Source organism: Equus quagga, chromosome 18 (genome assembly GCF_021613505.1).
Source record: "Equus quagga isolate Etosha38 chromosome 18, UCLA_HA_Equagga_1.0, whole genome shotgun sequence".
In the NCBI taxonomy this organism is placed as follows: domain Eukaryota; kingdom Metazoa; phylum Chordata; class Mammalia; order Perissodactyla; family Equidae; genus Equus; species Equus quagga.
The window spans coordinates 8,482,445-8,503,470 of NC_060284.1; the positions used below are offsets into that span (position 1 = coordinate 8,482,445).

A 21,026-nucleotide genomic window follows, 5' to 3' on the forward strand; every position below is an offset into this window, starting at 1 on the left:
TGGCTTGAAAAAAGCCTAACTTTGAATACTCTTAGGAAGCTGCCAGAGTTCTGTTTAGAGATCCTCACTGCAGTAGCTTCCTATTACCGTACTTAAAAACATGACCCTCACTCCCGTTTCAATCATCCGAAGTACTGGGTCATGACAGAGTTCAGTGTATCTTAAAAAGGAGGCTACCTGCGGTTAAGGAGAATCCAAGCTACAAATCGGGCAGCTTGGGCCACGGTTTTCATAACGAATCTCCACTTTGTCGCTTGCGTCAGTCAGCACCGCCCTCAGGACAAAGGGTGGTGGGGACGGGCGGGGGTCAGGGGCACGGACTGCCGTAAGAGGAGGCTGTTTGTGTGGCCTGTTTACAGGTTGCTCCTTTTCAACACCAAGCCAGCCGTTCTCCATGTCCCCGGCGGACCTCCGGCCCGAGGGTCACACACACGCCCGAGTGGCTCACAGGAGCGAGCAGGGCAGCTACCCCATGGCCGAGACTCAGGAATTTCGCCCGCAGGGGCCAACACCACGTGGACACCCGGACTCCGCCTTCACTCCATCTTCGGCGCCGGGAAGGGCGGTCCCGGGGACGTTCCAGGCAACGCCTCCCGTGCCGGCCAATGAGGAGCGGGGGCTGCGTCGGGGCCTTCGCTCATTGGGTCGCGCTGGCTCCGCACCGCGGCGAATGCAACCCTCCTGCCAGCTAATAAAGTCTCAGCCTCTGAGCCCGGGGTCTGGCTTTTGTGCGCTGGCCACCGGTCGTGCTCACTACCCTTAGCTCGCTTTCTCCTGATTCTTCTGTGTGTCTTCCAAACCCTGACGCACCAGTTCCCTAGTCTTATCTTACTCGCTCTTTTCCTCTCTCCGTTCTTCGCAGCTCAGCATGCAGGGAAAAGACGCCTCCCCGCAAGGTTTCCTGCCTAGGTTCCAACATTTCGCCACGCAGGCCATCCATTCGGGCCAGGAACCAGAGCAATGGACCTCCCGGGCTCTAGTGCCCCCCATCTCATTGGCCACCACGTTCAAGCAAGAGGCTCCTGGCCAGCACTTGGTGAGCTGGGTCTGTCTGGGGTGGTCCAGGGTTGGGCGAGAAAAGAAAGATGGCTTATAAATTAAAAAGGCACTCAAGATATTTGTGAGATGGCTTATACATCAGGATGGCACCCCAAAAGGATTGCAAGGATATAATCCCTGCCGTTAAGCTTTGTATTGGATGGCATAGTGAGCATATTTCTTTTGATAAGCAGGACAGGAAGGAACAATTTGTCCAACTTGCTGTATGGTTTTGGACTGAAATTCATGTGATTTTAGCAAATTTGCAGTTCAAAACTGAGGATCATAACTTCCTTGAATTACCTGTAGCAGCAGCAGTTATAAAGATATGGTAAGGAGTCAGCTAAAAAAAAATTTAAGGATCTGATAATTCACCTAGAATCAAGATCATTCCTGATAGCTGTATTCCGTCGTTAATAGTTACTGAGTACTTGCTATGTGCTAAAGATATATTTACATGTATTATATCGTGTGTATTACATGTACTGTTTTGGCTAATCCTGACAACAACCATAGACTGAACTAGATTCTCATTTTTCTCATGAAAAATTGAGATGTGAGGATATTAAATAACTAGGCTAAGGCCACATGGCTAACAGGTGGTGGAGCTAGGATTGCAACCCTGTTCCAAAACCCCACTCTTAGGCATTAGGCCACACTGTGCTATAGTCCAACAATGCAAGCAATAATCTACCCCACTGCATCATGTAAGCAGTGTGGCTTAGTGATTAAGAGCAAAAATCATGTAGTCAGAGGACTTGGGTTTGGATTCTGACACCACTTCTTCTGAGCTGGGTGACCTTGAGCAAGTTACTTACTCTGTCCAAGCCTCAGGTTGATCTTGTGTAAATGGGGTTAATAAATTATTGGTCTCTGTGTTAAGCTGTATGGTACATTACATGTGCTCAGTAGTTCAGTATTTCACAGTGTTCATATTTACACTTTTTCCATTTGATCCTCACAACAACCAGGTCAGATGGCAGGATATGTATTATATGCTTTTTATAGAAAAAAAAAAATATTGACCCAGAGTCATAGATAAGTGACTTTTAAGGCTTATGAGAGAGTCCTTTTTGTTAATCACATAGCTTTTTCCCTTTTGGTAGCATACTTGATGGATTTTGGAGTATTTAAAAGTTGCTGAGTTTAGAAGAAATTAGTTAAACTTTGTAAATCCAAAACCTTGATTATACTTCAAAAATCTCTTTAGTGTGTTATGTAAGTTCAGGAAAAATCTTTTAGACTTAGCCCTTTGCTTTGTGAGGTAGAATTCTACAGCTGGTGTAGGATACTTTTAGCTACTGTGTTTTGGAATCAGAATGTGTACACAGCCTATCTTCCAAGCACATGGTTTGTTCCCAGTATAGGGTTTCATGAATGTGTAGCTGCCCAAGCTTTAGCACTTAGTACAAAAGTTAACTAGTTAGCTATGATATTAATAATTAAATGTTTTCGGAGAGCCAGAAGGGATGGAAAAATCCACAAACTCCTCTTAATACCTTGAAAACATCAGTTAACAGCACTAAAGAGAATTTGAGGAGCTAGATGAGAAACAACCTAATTTTCCGCGTCCATTTGGAAAGCCATTGAATGGGCAAGAGGGTGGTAATTTGCTGCTGAAATAGGCTTCTTTTCTCCCCACAACGTTAGATCTCTGCAGTGAATGTTTATGGAAACATGGCATACCTTTCTGTGGCAATAGCCGCATGAATCCAAACAGTTTTTTTGTGTCTGGTGGGTCCAGTGGCAGCTCACGTCAAGGAGCTGATGGTGAGGAGGGGTGAGAATATGAAATATGTCTGCTCAGTTTGTCAGAAACAAGGAAACAAAGCAACAAAACTTAAAAAAAATTATTACTAATACTAGGAGCTCTTGAATCAGAAACAAAGATGTAAAGAGTGGTTGTGTTTGTTATGTGCTGTATGAGGCAGGGGAGGAAATGATAGGATTTTATTCAGTGCTTAAATACTGGGTTTGAATTCTCGCTCCGATGCTCCCTGTAACATTTGGCTTCACTTTCCCCAAAGCAGATCTTGAGGATTAAATAAAATGACTGGATGGATACAGCTAGTATGGTGCCATACATGTAAAAGGAACATAATGCAAATTTTAAAAAAGTATTGCGTGGAGCGACTTTGCCAAGAATTCCTCTATTATTTTTCTTTTAAAGATTGGCACCTGAGCTAACAACTGTTGCCAATCTTTTTTTTCCTGCTTTTTCTCCCCAAATCCCCCCAGTACATAGTTGTATATTTTGGTGTCCTAGTTGTGGCTTGTAGGACGCCACCTCAACGTGGCCTGATGAGCAGTCCTGTGTCCGCGCCCAGGATCTGAACCAGTGAAACCCTGGGCCGCCGAAGCGGAGAGCGCGAACTTAACCACTCAGCCACGGGGCCGGCCCCCCTCTCTATTTTTTGAGTTGCTTTTGTAGAGCCGGCATCTGAACTTTGAGCATTTGTAGGGTCTGTTCATAGCTTCCTGTTGGATGCTAAATAGACCTTGCATCACTTATTTCTGAGGAGGTAAAATATAGGTTAGAACTGGGGTGACTCTGTTCGCTCAGGTGATTCCCTTTTCCTAATGTCCCCAGATTAATGGGTAAAGGTGAGTCTAATATAATAATAATGCTAATAATATAAGCAACCATTTATTTAGTGGTTAGCATGTGCCAGGCGCCATGGAGAGAACTTATGGTACATTATTTCGTTTTATCCTCACACCAACTTTATGAACTAGATATTTGTGTTTTGTTCTCGCTTAACAGATACTGAGATTGACTCTGGGAAGTGTTAAGTGACTTGCCTATTGGCATGTAGCACATAAGTGGTAGGTGCAGAATTCTAATCCACTTTGGCTGACTTCAGAGCCTCCCCACACTGCTATAGCCACAACACTGCTATGCTTCTGTCTAACGGCAAGATGCATCATATATAAACAATAGAAAATCATGATGGTAGGATGAACCCATAGTTGTGGAGATCTCTTTTGGGACTCTGATAATCCACTTAAATCTCTTAAAATGCACTCTACCTTCTCTTCAGGGTTTTGACTACAGCCGCTCTGGGAACCCAACCAGGAATTGCTTGGAAAAAGCAGTGGCGACACTGGATGGGGCTAAGTACAGTAAGTGATTTCCATTTCAAAGTTTGTGAAGTCCAGAATGCATTCTTTCATATATAGAGAAAATCATAGAGGCACAGAGTACAGAATTAGAAAGAATAAGGATTAGCTGGTTCAAAACTCTGATTTTACTGAGACATTGAATTATTTGCCCAAGGTCCCCCAGCTGGTAGAATATGCATCTGTGTCATTATTAGGTAAAAATAAATACGAATAGAGGCAAAATGGCAAAACTTGCCACTTGGTATTCATATAAATGCGCTCTTCATCTGAACCTGTCAGTATAAATAGATAAAAATCAACTAAGTTTTGTAACACTACCTATGAGAATATAAGCTTTCTTACACTCTGGTTCATTCACCGGGTAATTTGTGCGTGAGAATAGTACTGAGGTACATTTGCAATAGTCAGGTGCCCTTGATAATGTGTTCTCAGAGACTGGGGATTGATTCCTTGAATCTTGTGTTGCTTTTTCATGAAAGGAGTAGATTTAAGTCCTTGCTGTGTATTTTTATAAATGACACTAAATGAGAGCAGAATCGTGACTGGAAGATGAGTCTTATGAGGCTTCTCACCACAAGTGTGTAGGAATTAGAAATGTTAACGTGAATTGTTGGGTTTGTTTGGGATTTGGGAGGGGGGATTGTTTTGTCTTGGATGAGATTAACACTAAATCTCTGGAATTTAGTGCTGTCTGGGGAACATTATTTCCTGCAAGAAGCATAAAGGCTGAGTGTTCACATGTCAGACACTTTTTTAAGTGGGCTCCAGTAAACGTGGTTGTTTTCCACTGGGTTTAAGTGTAGCTTTCTATATGAATTCACTGTTGGATCTCAGATCTGCTTAGTAAACAACTGTAATTCCAACCTAGACTTTTCTGAGAAGATTTTACAATAATTATACTTTTCAAGTTAATTGGATTATTCCTTCTACCAGTCACAGGTAATTTTTAGCATCAAGGTGGAATATTGATATTTTGTCAGGGTACTTTCTTTTACAGTTTAATGTGCACAATGCCTGTTATTTTTTAATCATTCATTTTCATTATTTTTGTTCAATATACGATTCAGGATCACTTTTATTAAAAAGAGATTCCAAATAAAAAATTTTAAAAAATGTATTAAATTTATCAGACACATCTCAGGTCTGATTTTGATATTTCGTTAAAATATTTATTTGCTCAATTGCATATCCATATAGTTAATGAATGAATATATCTTATCTCTGTCCCCCAAGTTTGAAGTTTCTTTAGAGTTTGGTGTTTTTAAACTGTAATTTAATTGGCCGTTGGCCCTTTATCTCAGAATTTTGTAAAGAATTCTTTCCCTGAAGTGTTTCAGAGAAATGTTATAACCAGAGCAGAATTATATATTTTTTGTTTTGAAGATATTTTATCTCTGAAGTAGAAAGGGAGATTTTGTAATGGTATTAATCAGGGGATGTCTGGTAACTCAGCAGCGGTGACTGTCCTTCTGTCAGCAGAGAGAGGGCTATAAAGTAATGCAAGTAAATACTGTAGGTGTTTTTAACCTGTAGGTCTGACTTTTTGGCTTACTCTAACTTGGTTTTTATTTTAGGTTTGGCCTTTGCTTCAGGTTTAGCAGCCACTGTGACTATCACGCATCTCTTAAAAGCAGGAGACCACATTATTTGTATGGATGATGGGTATGGAGGTAAGTGACCACTCTCATTCATGTTGTATCAGCTGATATTTTAAAGATAATAAAGTGTGTCCTGAATTATGTTAGCAATGTTACCAGGATTATTGATTATTTACTGTATTTTAGTGGTGTGGTAGACCCTCCATGCTGGCTCAGACTTGGTAAAGGAGGGGCATAAACACTTTGGGTCCCTGCTCTGGAACTGCTTATAAGAGAGACTGTCTAATAAGAATTTTACTTAAGCTGCAGAATGAGGATGTAGGACTTGATCAACTTTCAAATATATTTTGCTCTAGAGAAGGCAGTGTTCAAAGGGAGAGAGTTCTAGTGTAATTTATAATTTTACCTGCAATAAAGAGGGACTGTAACCCAGATCACTCTCAAAGAGCTTAATTCTACCCACCCCTTTTGGTTTTAGGGGACCTTTAGAAAATCTGTTGAAGGCTATGGACCCCTTTCCATGAAAAATGTACTTAAGATGACACCCAACATTTATCGTTTTAATTTTAGGGTCAAGTTGGGGTCTCACCCATTGCAGCTCATCCATAGGTTCCCTTGAAGCCTATTTATGGATCCAAATTTAAGAACTTCCATTCTAGAGAGTTTAAAATGCTTGTTATGTAAAGTGGCGAGTGGAAGGTAAAGCAGGCAGGTTGTTGCCCTTACCTTTAAGCAAGACTGATTTTTGTGTTCAAAACAATAGCAAAAAATTTTGTAAATATACATATATATTCCAAATGCTTCCAAATAATTAAAATGTGACTTCTAGTATATTGTTAACAGTTTTTCTCTCTCCTATCTGAACAGGAAGTTAAATCTGTAAGTTCTTTGAAGGAAGGGACTCACCTTTAGTAATCATTTTATCCCTCAGAAATTTGCAAAGTGCTGTGTATTTTATCTTAGGTCCCTGTGATAGTTTGTTGAATCTAAATGACAACATCTCAAACCTTTAGTTACTTCTAGAATGCTTATAAAGACCTTGTAGCAAATAGAGTATAAAATCTTGAAAATTGCTGTTGATTTTTAACAATTCTTTACATTATTTTTCAATCTTATATTACCTAGGGTCAGTCTACATAACATCGAAAATTTAGTATATTTTTGATCATAGAGTGTTTTTCCTTTTGTTTTTGATTGACTCTCAATAACAGCAATTTTCCCTTTAAATTTGCATAGGTAAAAATCAAATCCAGAGCAGTGTTTATAAAACAAATTATTCTAAGTCAAATGATTTATCTTCTTTCACTATAAAACTCTAGTAGTTTAATTTACATTGTCTCACTTAGTATTAAAACTTTCAGAACCACGTAACAAAAAGATTGAGAAAGTACAAAGAATAATAACCTATTCTTTTCTATTACCAAAGTATAATCAGATTGAAAAATTTATTTTGAACATTTCATTAACCTTGGTTCATTTATTTTAGATCTGAGTACTAGGAAGAAATTGTTTAAAAAGATATTGATGTTTCCGAAAACATGCCACTTAATGTTTGAAGAGTAGAGATTGTATGTTCTGAGAAACATCTTCTGCTTCGTGCCACTTAGTGTGGATATCAAATGTGTTTTATTTGACTCTTTAACTTTTAGTTTAAAATCCAAGCCTTATATTCTTTACTATACAAGATAGCTAAATTATTTACCCAAAGTAGAATTGCTTTAAGTTGTGTTATTATTGGTGATTGACACTTGCTTATATTTTTAAAGTGTTTATACCTATAAGGAATGAACATTTCTTGATACAATATTCTTTTCATTTTATCTGATTCTCTTCCACTGCAGGTACAAACAGGTACTTCATGGAGGTGGCATCTGAATTTGGATTAAAGATTTCTTTTGTTGATTGTTCCAAAATCAAATTGCTAGAAGCAGCTATTACACCAGAAACCAAGGTAACTCAGTTTTCAGTTTTGTCTGTTTTCCCTGTGATATTTTGTTTTTATCATTTGTATTTACTAGAGGACATAATTTAAATCTGAATAACAAATTTTATTAAAAGCCATTGGAAACCATCAACAAGAGTAAGATAGATCTGGTGTCCCCTAGATTTTAAAGTGTAATGGTTAGGTACACATTCTGGAGTGGGTTTCGAATTCTAATTCTGCATCATAGTTGCTGTATTATCTTGGACAAATTATTTAACCAAAGTCTCACTTTCTTCATTTGCAAAATGGGAGTAATTTCTGCTTTATAGAAAGGTGGTTCTGTGAATAAAATGAGATAATGCCTATGAAATGCCTGGTACAGTACCTGATACGTAATTGTTAAAAATTTGTTGGTAAGAGCACACAATTCTTAACTGCGTTACCAAGTTAGTGTTGGTAACAGCAGTCATCACAGAGATTGGGTTACACAAAAGGACACTTTTGCCAAACCCCCAAACGCTAAGCATAGTAGCTTTTTCAGCGTTCTTGAGGAATACTTCAGCAAAATAAGAGTTAGCAGCAGAGAATGGGCCACAAGCAATCTTGAGCGTCCATCCTGAGAAGCTTGCGTGCTGCCCGAAGGCGTGCTGTGCCTGAGTGAATGGCATAGGCCGTGTTCTTTCTTGAGACCTCCTTGAAATTCTGCATGCGTAAAAGAAGGACCAGCGTCTTAAAAGTCAGCCTTTTCCAACTTCTTGCTAATGATTAAAAGGTTTGAATTGTGCTCAAGATTATGTTACAGTGAATGCTAAAAAATGAAAACTTTTTCTCACACAAGTAATTACTTTGAAGATTAACACAGGGGTGAGCTTTGAGTGATTCAGGTTTCTTTTCAAGGGAATTTGTTTTTTATCTTGCTTGGGAGAAAAGATACTTGTTAAAATAGCTGGTCTGGGTCTTTCTAAGGGAGGACAGCAAATTGTGAGTATGTTAATTCTTGTCAACACAACTTTCTGGAGTGGCTCTTTACCAACTTGAATTAATACATTTTTCTCCCCTGAAATATCTACCTCATCATTTAAAGTAGATTTTTTAAGTCCATATAATAACTGCTTTGTATTTATTTACACTTTTTAAATTTATTTTTTAATTATCAGTGGTAATAATAAATTCTTGCCCAGAAATAATTTTTATAGGTTCTTTAAATAATTTGATTCTCATAGAATGTGCATTATTTTAACTACCTTACCTTTTCTTCAGTAAAACTCCAGAGCATGAAACCAGATTTCTTGTCCATTTATATAGATAATTAAAAAAAGGACCATTCATCATTTTAAGAAGAAAACTGTAGATAATGTCATAATACAGTGGTACCTTGTTTAACAAGTGGAATTCTTTTCTTTTCTTTCCTCTTTTCAATAACTATCAAGCATCCGCTATGTGCCTGAATTGTGAATTGTGCTAGGTTTTGGAATATACAGATAAATATGTTTTTTCTTAAGTGAGCTGTAGCCAGGTGTTCTGCTGTGTGTGTCACTTCTTCACTCTAAACCCCATGCTCTTCTTCAAATTGTCAGCGCTTAGTTTCTAGTTTCTAGTGCATCTGGCTTGAGTAATAGTTATTAATATTAAGTTAATATTAAGGATTTTTTGGCATCATGGGGACAGGTCCCTTTAATGAAAATTCTAGGGTGTAACCTTAGACGGTCTATGTTATTTATCTTTGAGAACAAAATTCCCAGACACTGAATTACCTTTTGGAATACATCCTCTTTTTTTTGACGAATATTAGCTCTGAGCTAACATCTATCGCCAATCCTCCTCTTTTTGCTGAGGAAGATTGGCCCTGAGCTAAAATCTGTGGCCATCTTCCTCTACTTTATATGTGGGATGCCGGCCGCAGTGTGGCTTTATAAGTGGTGCCTATGTCCATGCCCTGGATCCGAACGGTTGAACCCTGACGCACTGAAGCGGAGAACACGAACTTAACCGCTACACCACTGGGCCAGCCCCCACTTCCTCATTTTTATGGAGAATAATCACAATAATTAACTTTAGCACTTTTCTGCTTGTATGTATATCATCTTATTTGATCCTTAGAACAATTCTATCAGGCAAATATTACCAACCCCATTGTATAGATGAAGAATTTGAGGAATATAGAGGGTAAGTTACTTAGCTCTGACCTCTCAGAAATTTATGGGGTTAGAATTCAGATTCTGGCCTTTCAACTTCATCACCCGTGCTCTTCTGGCTTCCCAGATAGTCACAGTATACGGGAGGTAAGTTTGTAAAGTGTATTTTAACCAACTATTGTCATTTACTGAATTGTTTCAGCTTGTTTGGGTTGAAACCCCCACAAACCCTGTTTTGAAGATGGTTGACATTGAAGCCTGTGCACATACTGTGCACAAATATGGAGACATTATTTTGGTCGTGGATAATACTTTTATGTCAGCGTATTTCCAGGTAAATGAACGCAATTTTTTTGGCGTGATTAGTAGGCTGTACAGACACCTGTAATTGGGAAAGGAAGGACTTGTGTACATTAAAAAATCATTCTCAAACTCATGAAATCTAACCATAATTATTGATTAGACAGAGAATTAAAATTAGACCTTTTCTACCATTAGTTAATATGTTTTTTCAACCCTAGGTTAATATCTGATATGGGATTTTGCGTGTTTTAAACATTGTCTTAATTAAAGCTTTTAGGTTCTCTTAGGATGTGTAAGCTCTGAAGACCTGGCCTTGTTATGGAATTGTTTCTGTTGGTGCCTTGCACGTAGTAGGGAGTTGAATGTTTATGTGCTGGTTACAAGTCAGTCACGTTATTCTTCAGTCACACCTCATATACTTATGTTTGTATATATCTTTTACCTGACCAACCTTTCAAATAAAAGGAAGAGCAAAGCTATATGCAATGACATCTCAGTGTATTTCACATATATTATTTCTCCATTTCTCTTCTTTCTTGTTTCTCTTCCCTCAACCCCATAGAGTATGCTTTGCCCTCTGTATCTTTGCCTTATTTGTATTATGAGTTTCCACTTCATGTTGCACATGTAGCTGTAAGTTTTGATAGTGCTGCTTATAAACTGGTGTCTCTTTTCCTGCCTCCCCCTCTTCAGACATCTCTCCCTCTGTCAAACCCTCCCACTCGTCCTCCGTTCCTTTCCTTTTTCCTCCTACTTTTTTCCAGGTCTTCTTCCTTTTTGTTTTGCTCCCTTTGGTGGATCACCTTGAGATCTCTCTCTAACTGACTAGCTGTCTGTCTTTTCCCTCGTTTCCTCTGCGTGATCTAACTCTGTTTCCTTTCCTTATTAGGACCTACCTTCTCCCTGCTCTTTCCTTCCTGCCTTGTGGTCACACTCATTACACTTCCTGTAGTTCACCTTTATTCTGCAGAGTTCCTGAAGTCCCAGCTTATTTTCTCCAGTCTTCTGTCAGGCAGATGTTGACAAGCTCAATTGTTTACATTTCCCCCTTTCTGCTCTGGGTCCCTGAGCGTGGCCCAGGCTGCTGCCACCAGGTGACTGGCCCACTCCCTGGGAGTTTGCACAAGCGTGTTCTTTACCTTCCTCCTTTTTGTTCAGAAGGCACTACCATGTTTTATTTTCCTTTCCTGAAACACATTTCCTGGCTACAGTGCATTTGGATAGCTTCATGGGCCACCTGCCTATGGCTCACAACATACCTTTGGCTGCTTGTTGTGGCAGGTACAGCAGTCTGTTTCCAGGTGAAAATCTCCTGGCTTCATCTGTTTATCTAGGGCGATTTTCGCTCTTGGTTTCTTTATCCCAATTCCTTACCCATCTACATCTTACAGGACGCCAGTTAATACAGCGTAGGAGCTGAGTCACGGTGACTCCTGTTTATTCCCAAAGAGATTTCATGAGTAGTTTTAGCCTGAGCCTGCCCAGGTTACTCATCAGGCTGGCCCTTTTTCTCCTATTACCATCACTAATCTAGGTCTGGCTTGCCACCTTTCTGAAGCCAACATCACGTTCCTCATGCCAGGGACTGCAATTTGCTTCATTTCAATCTGGGTTCAATCCAGCCGAATTAATCAGAATCACGCTGTCCCTAGGCTGCCACATGTATTGGTTCCACAATGCAAATCCTCTGAAAAGGTCCTCCCGTTGTTTTACCCTTGTGAAAACTGGATATATTCTCTTTCTTTCCTGACTTTTGTCTTCTGGATCTTCTGTAAGTCGTACAAAAGGCAAAATGCACATACTAGCACAGAGGTTCAGAGTAGAACTTCTGGATTCAGGGATTCTGGCTGTGAGTCCTGGCTCTACCAGCTTTTTAATCTAAGTCATCTATTTTATTTTTCTTAGTTCCTTTTTCTCATTTGTACAATCAGAGTTATACAGGTAATGATTTTATTGAGTTAGGTCAAGTATTTCTACAGTGCTTCACTGGGTCATGTAAAGGATTTAACATAGTTCTTGGCACACAATGAGATCAACAGATATTAGTTACAGATTTCTGTTTTTCCTTTTGACGATAGAGTTTATAGAATGTGAGCACCGGGAGAGAACTTAAACGTCATCTAGTTTGACCCATCATTTTGGAGATGAATGAACACATATGTAGAGAGAGCTTTGAGCAATACCTTGCTTAAAACACCCTTTTTTTCTTTTTGAGGAAGATTGGCCCTGAGCTAACATCCATTGCCAATCCTCTCCTTTTTGCTTGAGGAAGATTGTTGCTGAGCTAACATCTGTGCCAGTCCTCCTCTATTTTATATGGGATGCCACCACAGTGTGGCTTGGTGAGTGGTTCTAGGTCAACCCCCAGGGTCTGAACCTGCAAACCCCAGAGCGCTGAAGTGAAATGCATGAACATAACCACTATGCCATTGTGTCAGCCCCTAAAACATCCTAGTTTTGAAACACTCTAAATGAAAAAGTCCTATAGCCCCCTACACTAACGCCTTCCAAAGACTAAACAACTAGTGAGGTTAACACACACACTTTATTTTAAAGAAAGTAATTGGAAAGATTTTGATAATAGATTGTTTAGTGAATAAGTTGATTATAACTTTAACTCTCACTATAAACAGACATTTTAAGACTAAAGCATTAATTTGCAGGAAAATTGGGCAAGGGAAAACAATCCAAACAAATTTCTTGATAAGTGACTTTACACTTGGCGAAACCAGTATAATAAAAGAGTAAGAGTCAAAAGCATGGCAAACCAAATGAATAATCACGGCACACATCATTAGGTTTGAAGGAATAAAAATGTAAGCAGATTAGTTTATACTTCCTTGCCATAACAATTGCTGAATGTTGACATCAACTATTTTATATGTTTATTGAGTCATAAAAATGCCAACATTTCTGCTGTAGGCAATAAATTTTGGGGACGGTCAGCAACTGCTCTAAAGAAGACCTGTTGACCTGAGTTTACCTGCTGTTTCCAGCAAATTTGTGCCTTTGGATTGAATACTGGCCGTAATACTTTGTGGTTTTATTTAGTTGGAGAAGGAAAGGGAAAAATAATGTCAGAGGTCTCAGAAAATTTTAAGATGTGTGTGTTTTTGAAAAATTAGAAAGAGAATGGGATTTACAATAGCAAATAGGCAAGTCGTGTAACATATTTTCAAAGGATTTCTCATTTAAAATAGAAATCTACTGTTCCTTTCAGCGGCCTTTGGCTCTGGGAGCTGATATTTGCATGTATTCAGCAACAAAATATATGAACGGTAAGATGTGCACAGTCTCCACTTTGATGCTCTTTTCCATGGATAGAAGAAAATAGTGTAGGCCTAGACATTTTGATCTCTTTTCTTCTACTGTTATTCAGGTTTTCCCTGTGACTCATATAGAAAGTAAAAAAAACAAATTATGCTTTGATTAAATTAGGATTTCATTTATAACAGACAAAACTATTCTCATGATTTATGAGCAGAGGATTAAAATATACCATAAAAGGTTATACTTTTATCCTGCTGGCAGCTTAAAAAGAGACATTTAATTTTTCTATGATTTTTATTTTGTTGTTTTAGGTATCGCTTTTGCTACTGTCAAATTGAATAAAGTTTATTTAGACTTATTCTATAGGGCTTTTTCTCAGAGACTTTTTTTCTGTTGAAAGTCACATGTTAGAAAGTTATAAAATGAAGAATAAGCATACATTGTTTTTAACTTAAAGGTTTTGTTTTGTTTTAGGTCACAGTGATGTTGTAATGGGCCTAGTGTCTCTTAATTCTGAGAGCCTCCATAGTAAGCTCCGTTTCTTACAAAATTGTAAGTATTAAATAGTCCGGATTTCCCCTTATGCTCCCAGAGTGACTACATCTGATGTTTGTATTTCCTCTGAATGTTGTGAAGTGATAGCATCCTACTGATTTAGGAAGAAATGAGAAACAGAGGGGAAAGTTCTGATTTTTAGAGGAAAGTAAAAAAATTGGGTTATAAAAATAGAGTTATAGCATATCAGGGCTTAATGATATTAGAGATGAGTTTTATTTTTCAAATCTATGGTAATTTTGATCATAATTTGGTAAAGCTCCAGTGAATTTTTAGTTTTAAGACTTAATGGATTTTTTTCTTTTTTTAAAAAAATGTTTGGAATGATGGCTTTCATTTCCTATACCTTTTATATCTGGAATGGTGGCTAATTTTAAATAGCACTTAAGATATAAACCGATATTTTTTGTTAGATGTCTAAAAACCATTTCCTGTTTAGATTGTTTAGTTATCTCAAGTATGGATAAGGGTTTATTTAAAGAGAGTCGGTTTAACCATTGTGATTTGACAGACAGATCAGATACAGATGTAATTAGGAATAAAAATGCCCTTCTAGAACATAGCTCAGTCAACACCATGACTGCAGCCTTGTAAGACCCTGACAGAGCACCCAGCTCAGCTGTGCTGGGGCTCTTGACCCAGGGAAAGATCATAAACGCATGTTGTTTTAAGCTACTAAAAAAAAAAAAGCCTTTCTAGGAAGTAAGTGTTAAAGTAACCAAAGGGGGTCCTGAGGAGGGAAGCAATAGCTATTGCTTGAGAAATTCCTTCATTTATAAAAAGTGGGAGTGAAGTGCGTGTCCTGCAGGTGTGTGAAGTCATAGGCTGCTTTAGACAAAAGCTAAATAGAATGTTAGTACAACATTCAGTAATAATAGAAGCTGACATGCTATTTTTCTCTACATGTAACACTTTTTCAAAGAAATACAAGGTTAAACCATGTACAGTATGTCATTTCATTAAAATCATAGAAAAGATTATTTATGCTCATATTCAAAAAGTTTCTATCACTGTTTGTACTTAGTTTTCAGGATATTCATTTCACCTCTCATTTTAAAGCCCATTTCTCTAAGCATATTTTATGTTTCATTCTCGTGCTTCTCATTTGATATATTACTTTTTTCCCCTAAAACTCAAACATTGGGCTTTGAGGCTAGCTTCTCAGTCTCTATAATGAAAAGGAGGGGCAAGAGAAATTTCCGGGTTCCTCCTCACCTTCAAACTAACCCAGTATTTGTTCATTTTACAGCTCTTGGAGCAGTTCCATCTCCTGTTGACTGTTACCTCTGCAATCGAGGTCTGAAAACTCTGCAAATCCGAATGGAAAAGCATTTCGAAAATGGAATGGCAGTTGCTCAGTTTCTGGAATCTAATCCCCTCGTAGAAAAGGTTGTTTATCCTGGTATGTTCATCTGATTTCTAAGCACATAGCTTACACTAGGATTTTAAGGGTTATCCTAGGCATCCTGTTTATGTAACATTTATTTGTAGGTGGGGAAAATGTTCCAGGTTAAAAGGACAGCAAGTGCAAAGGTCCTGAGGTGAAAAAGACTGGTACTGCTGGTGTAAAGAAAGCTGGTGTGGCTAGAGCATGGAGAAAGTAGAAAAGATAGGTCAAAATGAAGCTAGAGAGACAGAGACAGGGGCTAGAGCAAGTAGTCAGATGTGAACGCACCATAAAGCTCATGATTAGGATTATTTGCAATTTACTTAAGCAGATGGTGATTTTTTTTGTTCTGAAATTATCTGTTTGACTCTAAAATAAGACTTTCATTATGCCTGTGATTCCAGGGCTGCCCTCTCATCCTCAGCATGAGCTGGCAAAGCGTCAGTGCACAGGCTGCCCCGGCATGGTCACTTTCTATATTAAGGGCACTCTGCAGCATGCTGAGACTTTCTTCAAGAACCTAAAGGTAAACATTCAAAGTAGGTTTGTAAATTGTAGACATAGACCTTCTTACAGCAGTTCAAGGTCTCTCGCTTCCATTCCAGCTCAGATTCATGTTTTTTCCCTGAAGCTCACACCCATAAAGCTCTTCAGCATGAAACGCATTGGGGTGGAAAATTCACATGTCAGTAGCAGACATCTGAATAACGTTCGTTACTTAACTCTCTAGACACTTCCACCAATTTGAGAGAAACAATGTTCTAATGCATTGGTTTTCAAATTCACTTAAAAGTGAACCCCCTTTTCAAATGAAAGATATGTGAAACCTTGAAGTAGCGTGTGGTTAGTGCACTGCCCAAGGCTGTTGTGAAATTCAGCCTAGGAATGGCTTTCCAAACCTTGTGCTTCCCGGGCTGCGTCTACCTGGGGTGAGGGAGGGAGGGAGTTTTCACAGTGGCAGGAGGGTCTCAGGGCCCTGGCAGGGAGGCCTACGTAAGTCCATGCACTGGGCTTACACTGAGCTCCAGCAGTAGACTCTGAGTTGTAAATACTACAGGTCTGTTGACTAGGACACTGTCGGATTAGTCAAAGCCCTGCTGGTATCTAAAATTTGTCCATGTCTAACATCAGAAAGATAATTGTGTATATTTAATTTAATACAATTGCGAGAGTAATTTTTAAAATACTTGTAAAATTCTGTGACACTATAACACTAAATACAAAAACTGAGTTGTTTTCCTTCTACTCCAGGAGGGAGTTAAATGGATATATTAATTTAAAAAGCATTACACATTAACAAGTAAGGGTATAACTTGGTAGACATTTAAAGATTTTTATTTAAAGGGTAAGCACAAAGCTGTCTCTCAATGTAGTAATTCTGAGGTTTAGAGCTCGCGTTAACTGTTACTTAAGTACAGGGCCAAATTAGGAAGGTGTGGGAGATTCCCCTTGATCAACTTTTCATGTTCTAAAAATTTGCCCATAATATGTCTACTTGGTGAAATCATCGTTATAGATTTTGTTCGCATGTTTCCTCTGAGTTTCTTGCCCAATTTGCAGTTTATTCATACTCACCACCATTTCCCATCCTCTGTCCCAGGGCCATTTGACTAAAAACATTTATTTTTAGACCTTTGTATCTTTATTTCACTGGAGGATCTAAATGAACGTTTTCTTTGCCTCAGGTATTTACTCTGGCTGAGAGCTTGGGAGGATTCGAAAGTCTTGCTGAGCTTCCGTGAGTATATTTCTGTTCTTCTGAGTATTTTAACTTTGATGTCAGCTTTGAAGCTTGTTTGGAAAAAGGAGTATGATAAAATCAGGGCTAATTCAAGATGCTGAACAGCAAGAACTGCATGGCCCTGTCTAATCAGAATGGACTCTACCTCGTGGAATGGAGACCTTGATAAAATCTAGTGGGAGCTTCCTATCAGTGAGCTTTGTCTTCCCAGATTTTGCTTCCTTCTCTGTTCTGCCTGAAGGAGATTCCAGCAGTCATGGAGTCTTAGGATCATCTGACCTCTGACCCAGGGCTGCTTGTTCTACCCACCTCTGCCCTGGAAGGGAGGTTGGGGACTTGGTGCTGGAAGGGCTGATTTCAGGGCTCCCTGAAGTTGGGGAATGTGTTTCTGATGAAGCACCTCCGTGCCCTTGATTGTCAGAGGAGGGCTTTAGTAGATAATAAGGTCTAATCCCTTTATTTTCTGTTCTCTGGGTAAACGTTGAATAGCTCCATGTTATCTGCAAGATAAACCCAAAATCTAACTTGGTATTCCTGGTCCTTCACTGCCTGACCCAATCAATTCATCAAATTTTATCAAAGCACCAGAGGATATTAGAACATGAAGCAGCCTGAGATCAAGCAGCCTAAGAGCTTATTCTACAGACAAGGAATCACAGATTCAGAGTTTTGCTAATTACTCAAATGTCACACAGGAATATGTTAGCAACTTCCCTCTTCAGGCTTTGCCTTGAAACAACGAGGGGAGGTAAAAGCAGCCTGGATCTCAACTGAGACCTGTTCCCCTCGTTACTTAACCTTTGAGCTTCAATATTTCACCCATAAAATCGGATTAATAATTAAAATGGTTATCATTTATTGATTACCTGTCCCACCGAGCATTTCTGAGCTATACCCTGACTTTCTTGTATGTTACTATGACCATATGTTGTAATTATTGCAGTGGTAAATCAACTTCATTACCTGATAATTTTCAACTGTGTGAAATGTGCATGGTAGGTTTCTGTGTTTGACTTTTCATAAACAGTGCTGGAATAACTGGTCTGGAAGCATTGTGCTAAGGAGCGCCAGGGATTACTTTTGGCACATTTGCTGCCCTCTCCTAGTGGTTTACAGTTTCTGGGGAGAGAAAGGCAGTTCCTCAAAGTTAAAAAAAAAAATAGGGTGCCCAAATAATGATTCAAGTAATTAAGATAATATGTATAGTTTTCCTTAGTCCTTCCAGAAGATGCCTGCTAGTAAGTCTGGGTGCACAAGAGGGCACACTCAGCATATGAAATTGGTTTATTTTTCATAGTAACGACATGTGTATTACTTTAAGGCTCTCTTGAAAATAGACCTCCCCTGATTTATTTAGGGATTTGGTTTAAGTTGTTTGGCTCTCAATCTCTCCAGCTGCGCCCTAACCCCGATCGATGCCAGTGGACGAGGGAATTTAGGTCAGGGCTTGTCCATTCTATCACCTCCTTCTGTGTCTCTCAACTCAGCCGCAACTCGTGCAGCATTGCAATGAGGGAGGCAGGAAGCAGAGCCAGCATGCACAGGGTTGGTCTCCCAGCCTAACAACACATGTTAATTCTGTGACCTTAGGAAAGTCATCATGCTCTCTCAACCTCGTTTTCCTCAGTTGTCGGATGTGGATAACACTGAACCCAGCCCTTAGAGTCGATGTGAGATCACAGGGGCAAAAAAATACCTAAGCTGATGCCTTGATTCGTACTATGTGCCCAGTAAATGTTAACTACTATTATAAATTATTATTTTTTAGTGGCATCTACAACATCCTGGGTATTTATAAGTGGTTTGTATATGTTCCTTCCATTAATGTTTGTGACAAACTTTTGAGATAGGTCTTATGTCCACTTTTTATCTATTAAAGAAATGAACTAATACACACAAATGACCTAATAGAGTACCCGCCTCACGTAGGCACACAATAAGTGATAACTGTTATTTCAGATAAGAAAACCGACTCTGAGGACAGGTAACTTTTACAAGCCCACACAGCCAGGATGTGGAAGGGCTCCGATTCATGCCCAAGTCTGTTGGTCTCCGAGGCCTAATTTCTTAATTCAACCTGTGCACTCTCTTTTAAGGAATTAAGAGCCTGAAAAGGCCGAACATTTTAAGGAGGATGTTTGTGTGTAAAACGTCATTAAAGTGATAGAAGATACCCACTTACTTTGACCACAGCTGAGATTTTCTTTCCATGGGTCTGAGATGAGTTAGGAGAAAGCAGTGTAGGCACTGATTTTGCTGGCAGCATGCAGGAAAAGGATGCATGTTGGTGGCCACGTGTGTATTAGGGCCTAGTAAGACTGAAGCCTTCCCTCCAGGCTGCCTCAGCCCCCAGAAATTTCTCCCTCCTCTGAACTTTGGTGGTCCTTACTGTCCTTACTTGTTGGGCATTTGCTGAAGACTAGTCTGTTTTGTGAGTTGTGTCAGTCTTTAGCTCCTGCTTTGTTGTATAGGGTAAAGAAAAGCTCTCTTTCTTCTTGGTTTCCCAGTTGTCATTATAGTGCCTGGCCCACAGTGGGTGCTTTGCCTTTCCACATGTTGATGATGAGGATGAGTTGCTAGATAGTTTTGAAAATCCTTCCAGGCCTCTCTCTGTCATGGGTTATGGGCTGGAATTCCTAATGCTCACTGGTTGCTGCTAGTGATCCTGGGTTCTTTCCCTGATTTGCCTTGGAAGGTCCAGTTCTGGACTGATCCACTGATCGAGAGCTGGTTTGTCTTGGGGTATATGACTTCTGGCCAATTCCTCATTCAGGCAGGTGTTGAAATCCACACACTGGAGGCTGTGTCTTTCCCTCCTGCATGGGGGTGCTTGACAGGCACCTTTAGCGTCTGGATTGAGTATACCTTATTGACGGTATAAAAATGACAGAAGATCTTGATTTTCACTTCAAACTATGACTAGAAAAGATAATTTTCTCAATTCCTTATTTTTTTGCCTGTGAAAAATCATAGGCATATAAAGAATTTAATATTTAGAGCAGAAAAAATTTGAAGATAATTGCAATGTATGAGACAGAAATATGCCTCCACTGATATAATATAGTGATTGAAAATTTGCTCACTCTTTCTTCCAGGGCAATCATGACCCACGCATCGGTGCCTAAGAGCAACAGAGATGCCCTTGGAATTAGTGACACACTGATTCGTCTGTCTGTGGGCTTAGAGGATAAAAAAGACCTACTGGACGATCTGGATCAGGCTTTGAAGGCAGCAGTAAGTTTTGTTAATTTAGCATGTGTTCGCATATGTCTGCTTAACCTTGAGGGCCGGGTCACTATATTTATAGTGGCCTCACTGTGCACTGTGGAGATTTTCTCTTCTCTTCCTATAACAGACAGGGCGTATAAATGTGCAGGGAACTCAGTCAAAGTGCAGATTTAAAAGATGTTAGTATTCAGAAAAGCGTCCTTGGAGAAGGTGAAGTCTTTGCCTGCGGGTTACTAACATATTTTTCTTGTGCCCTGTTAATACAGCACTCTCCAAATGCAAGTCGTGGCTAGCATCCCAGAACTGCTATTAGAAGTTGCTTCCTGAGAAGATCAAACCTTCTGAATAATTGAATGGACCATGAACGAGCCTTTGCAGAATTTTCAAGTGAATATTTTTTTTATTTTTTAAAGATTTTATTTTTTTCCTTTTTCTTCCCAAAGCCCCCCGGTACATAGTTGTATATTCTTCGTTGTGGGTCCTTCTAGTTGTGGCATGTGGGACGCTGCCTCAGCGTGGTTTGATGAGTGGTGCCATGTCCGCGCCCAGGATTCGAACTGACGAAACACTGGGCCTCCTGCAGCGGAGCGCAAGAACTTAACCACTCGGCCACGGGGCCAGCCCCTCAAGTGAATATTTTAAGGCACCTCCTTACCTTTCACAATGGTAGCCTTCCAGGGACCATCCCTGTTAAAAACACGTTCGTGTCTCCCTTATTGCCAGC

At 39.4% G+C, this 21,026-nt stretch overlaps 1 protein-coding gene across 1 annotated transcript; it reads left to right on the forward strand.

Annotated features, from left to right (window-relative positions):
• Positions 1 to 719: 719 nt before the first annotated feature.
• Positions 720 to 20,815, forward strand: CTH (cystathionine gamma-lyase). The gene is made up of 12 exons (XM_046645834.1): positions 720 to 1,036; positions 4,080 to 4,161; positions 5,736 to 5,831; positions 7,601 to 7,710; positions 10,021 to 10,152; positions 13,342 to 13,399; positions 13,866 to 13,943; positions 15,196 to 15,348; positions 15,738 to 15,859; positions 17,019 to 17,071; positions 20,170 to 20,308; positions 20,569 to 20,815. Exons 1-12 carry the CDS (start codon positions 869 to 871, stop codon positions 20,593 to 20,595), a joined length of 1,218 nt encoding a protein of 405 aa, XP_046501790.1. The 5' UTR covers positions 720 to 868; the 3' UTR covers positions 20,596 to 20,815.
• The last annotated feature ends 211 nt before the right edge of the window (positions 20,816 to 21,026 follow it).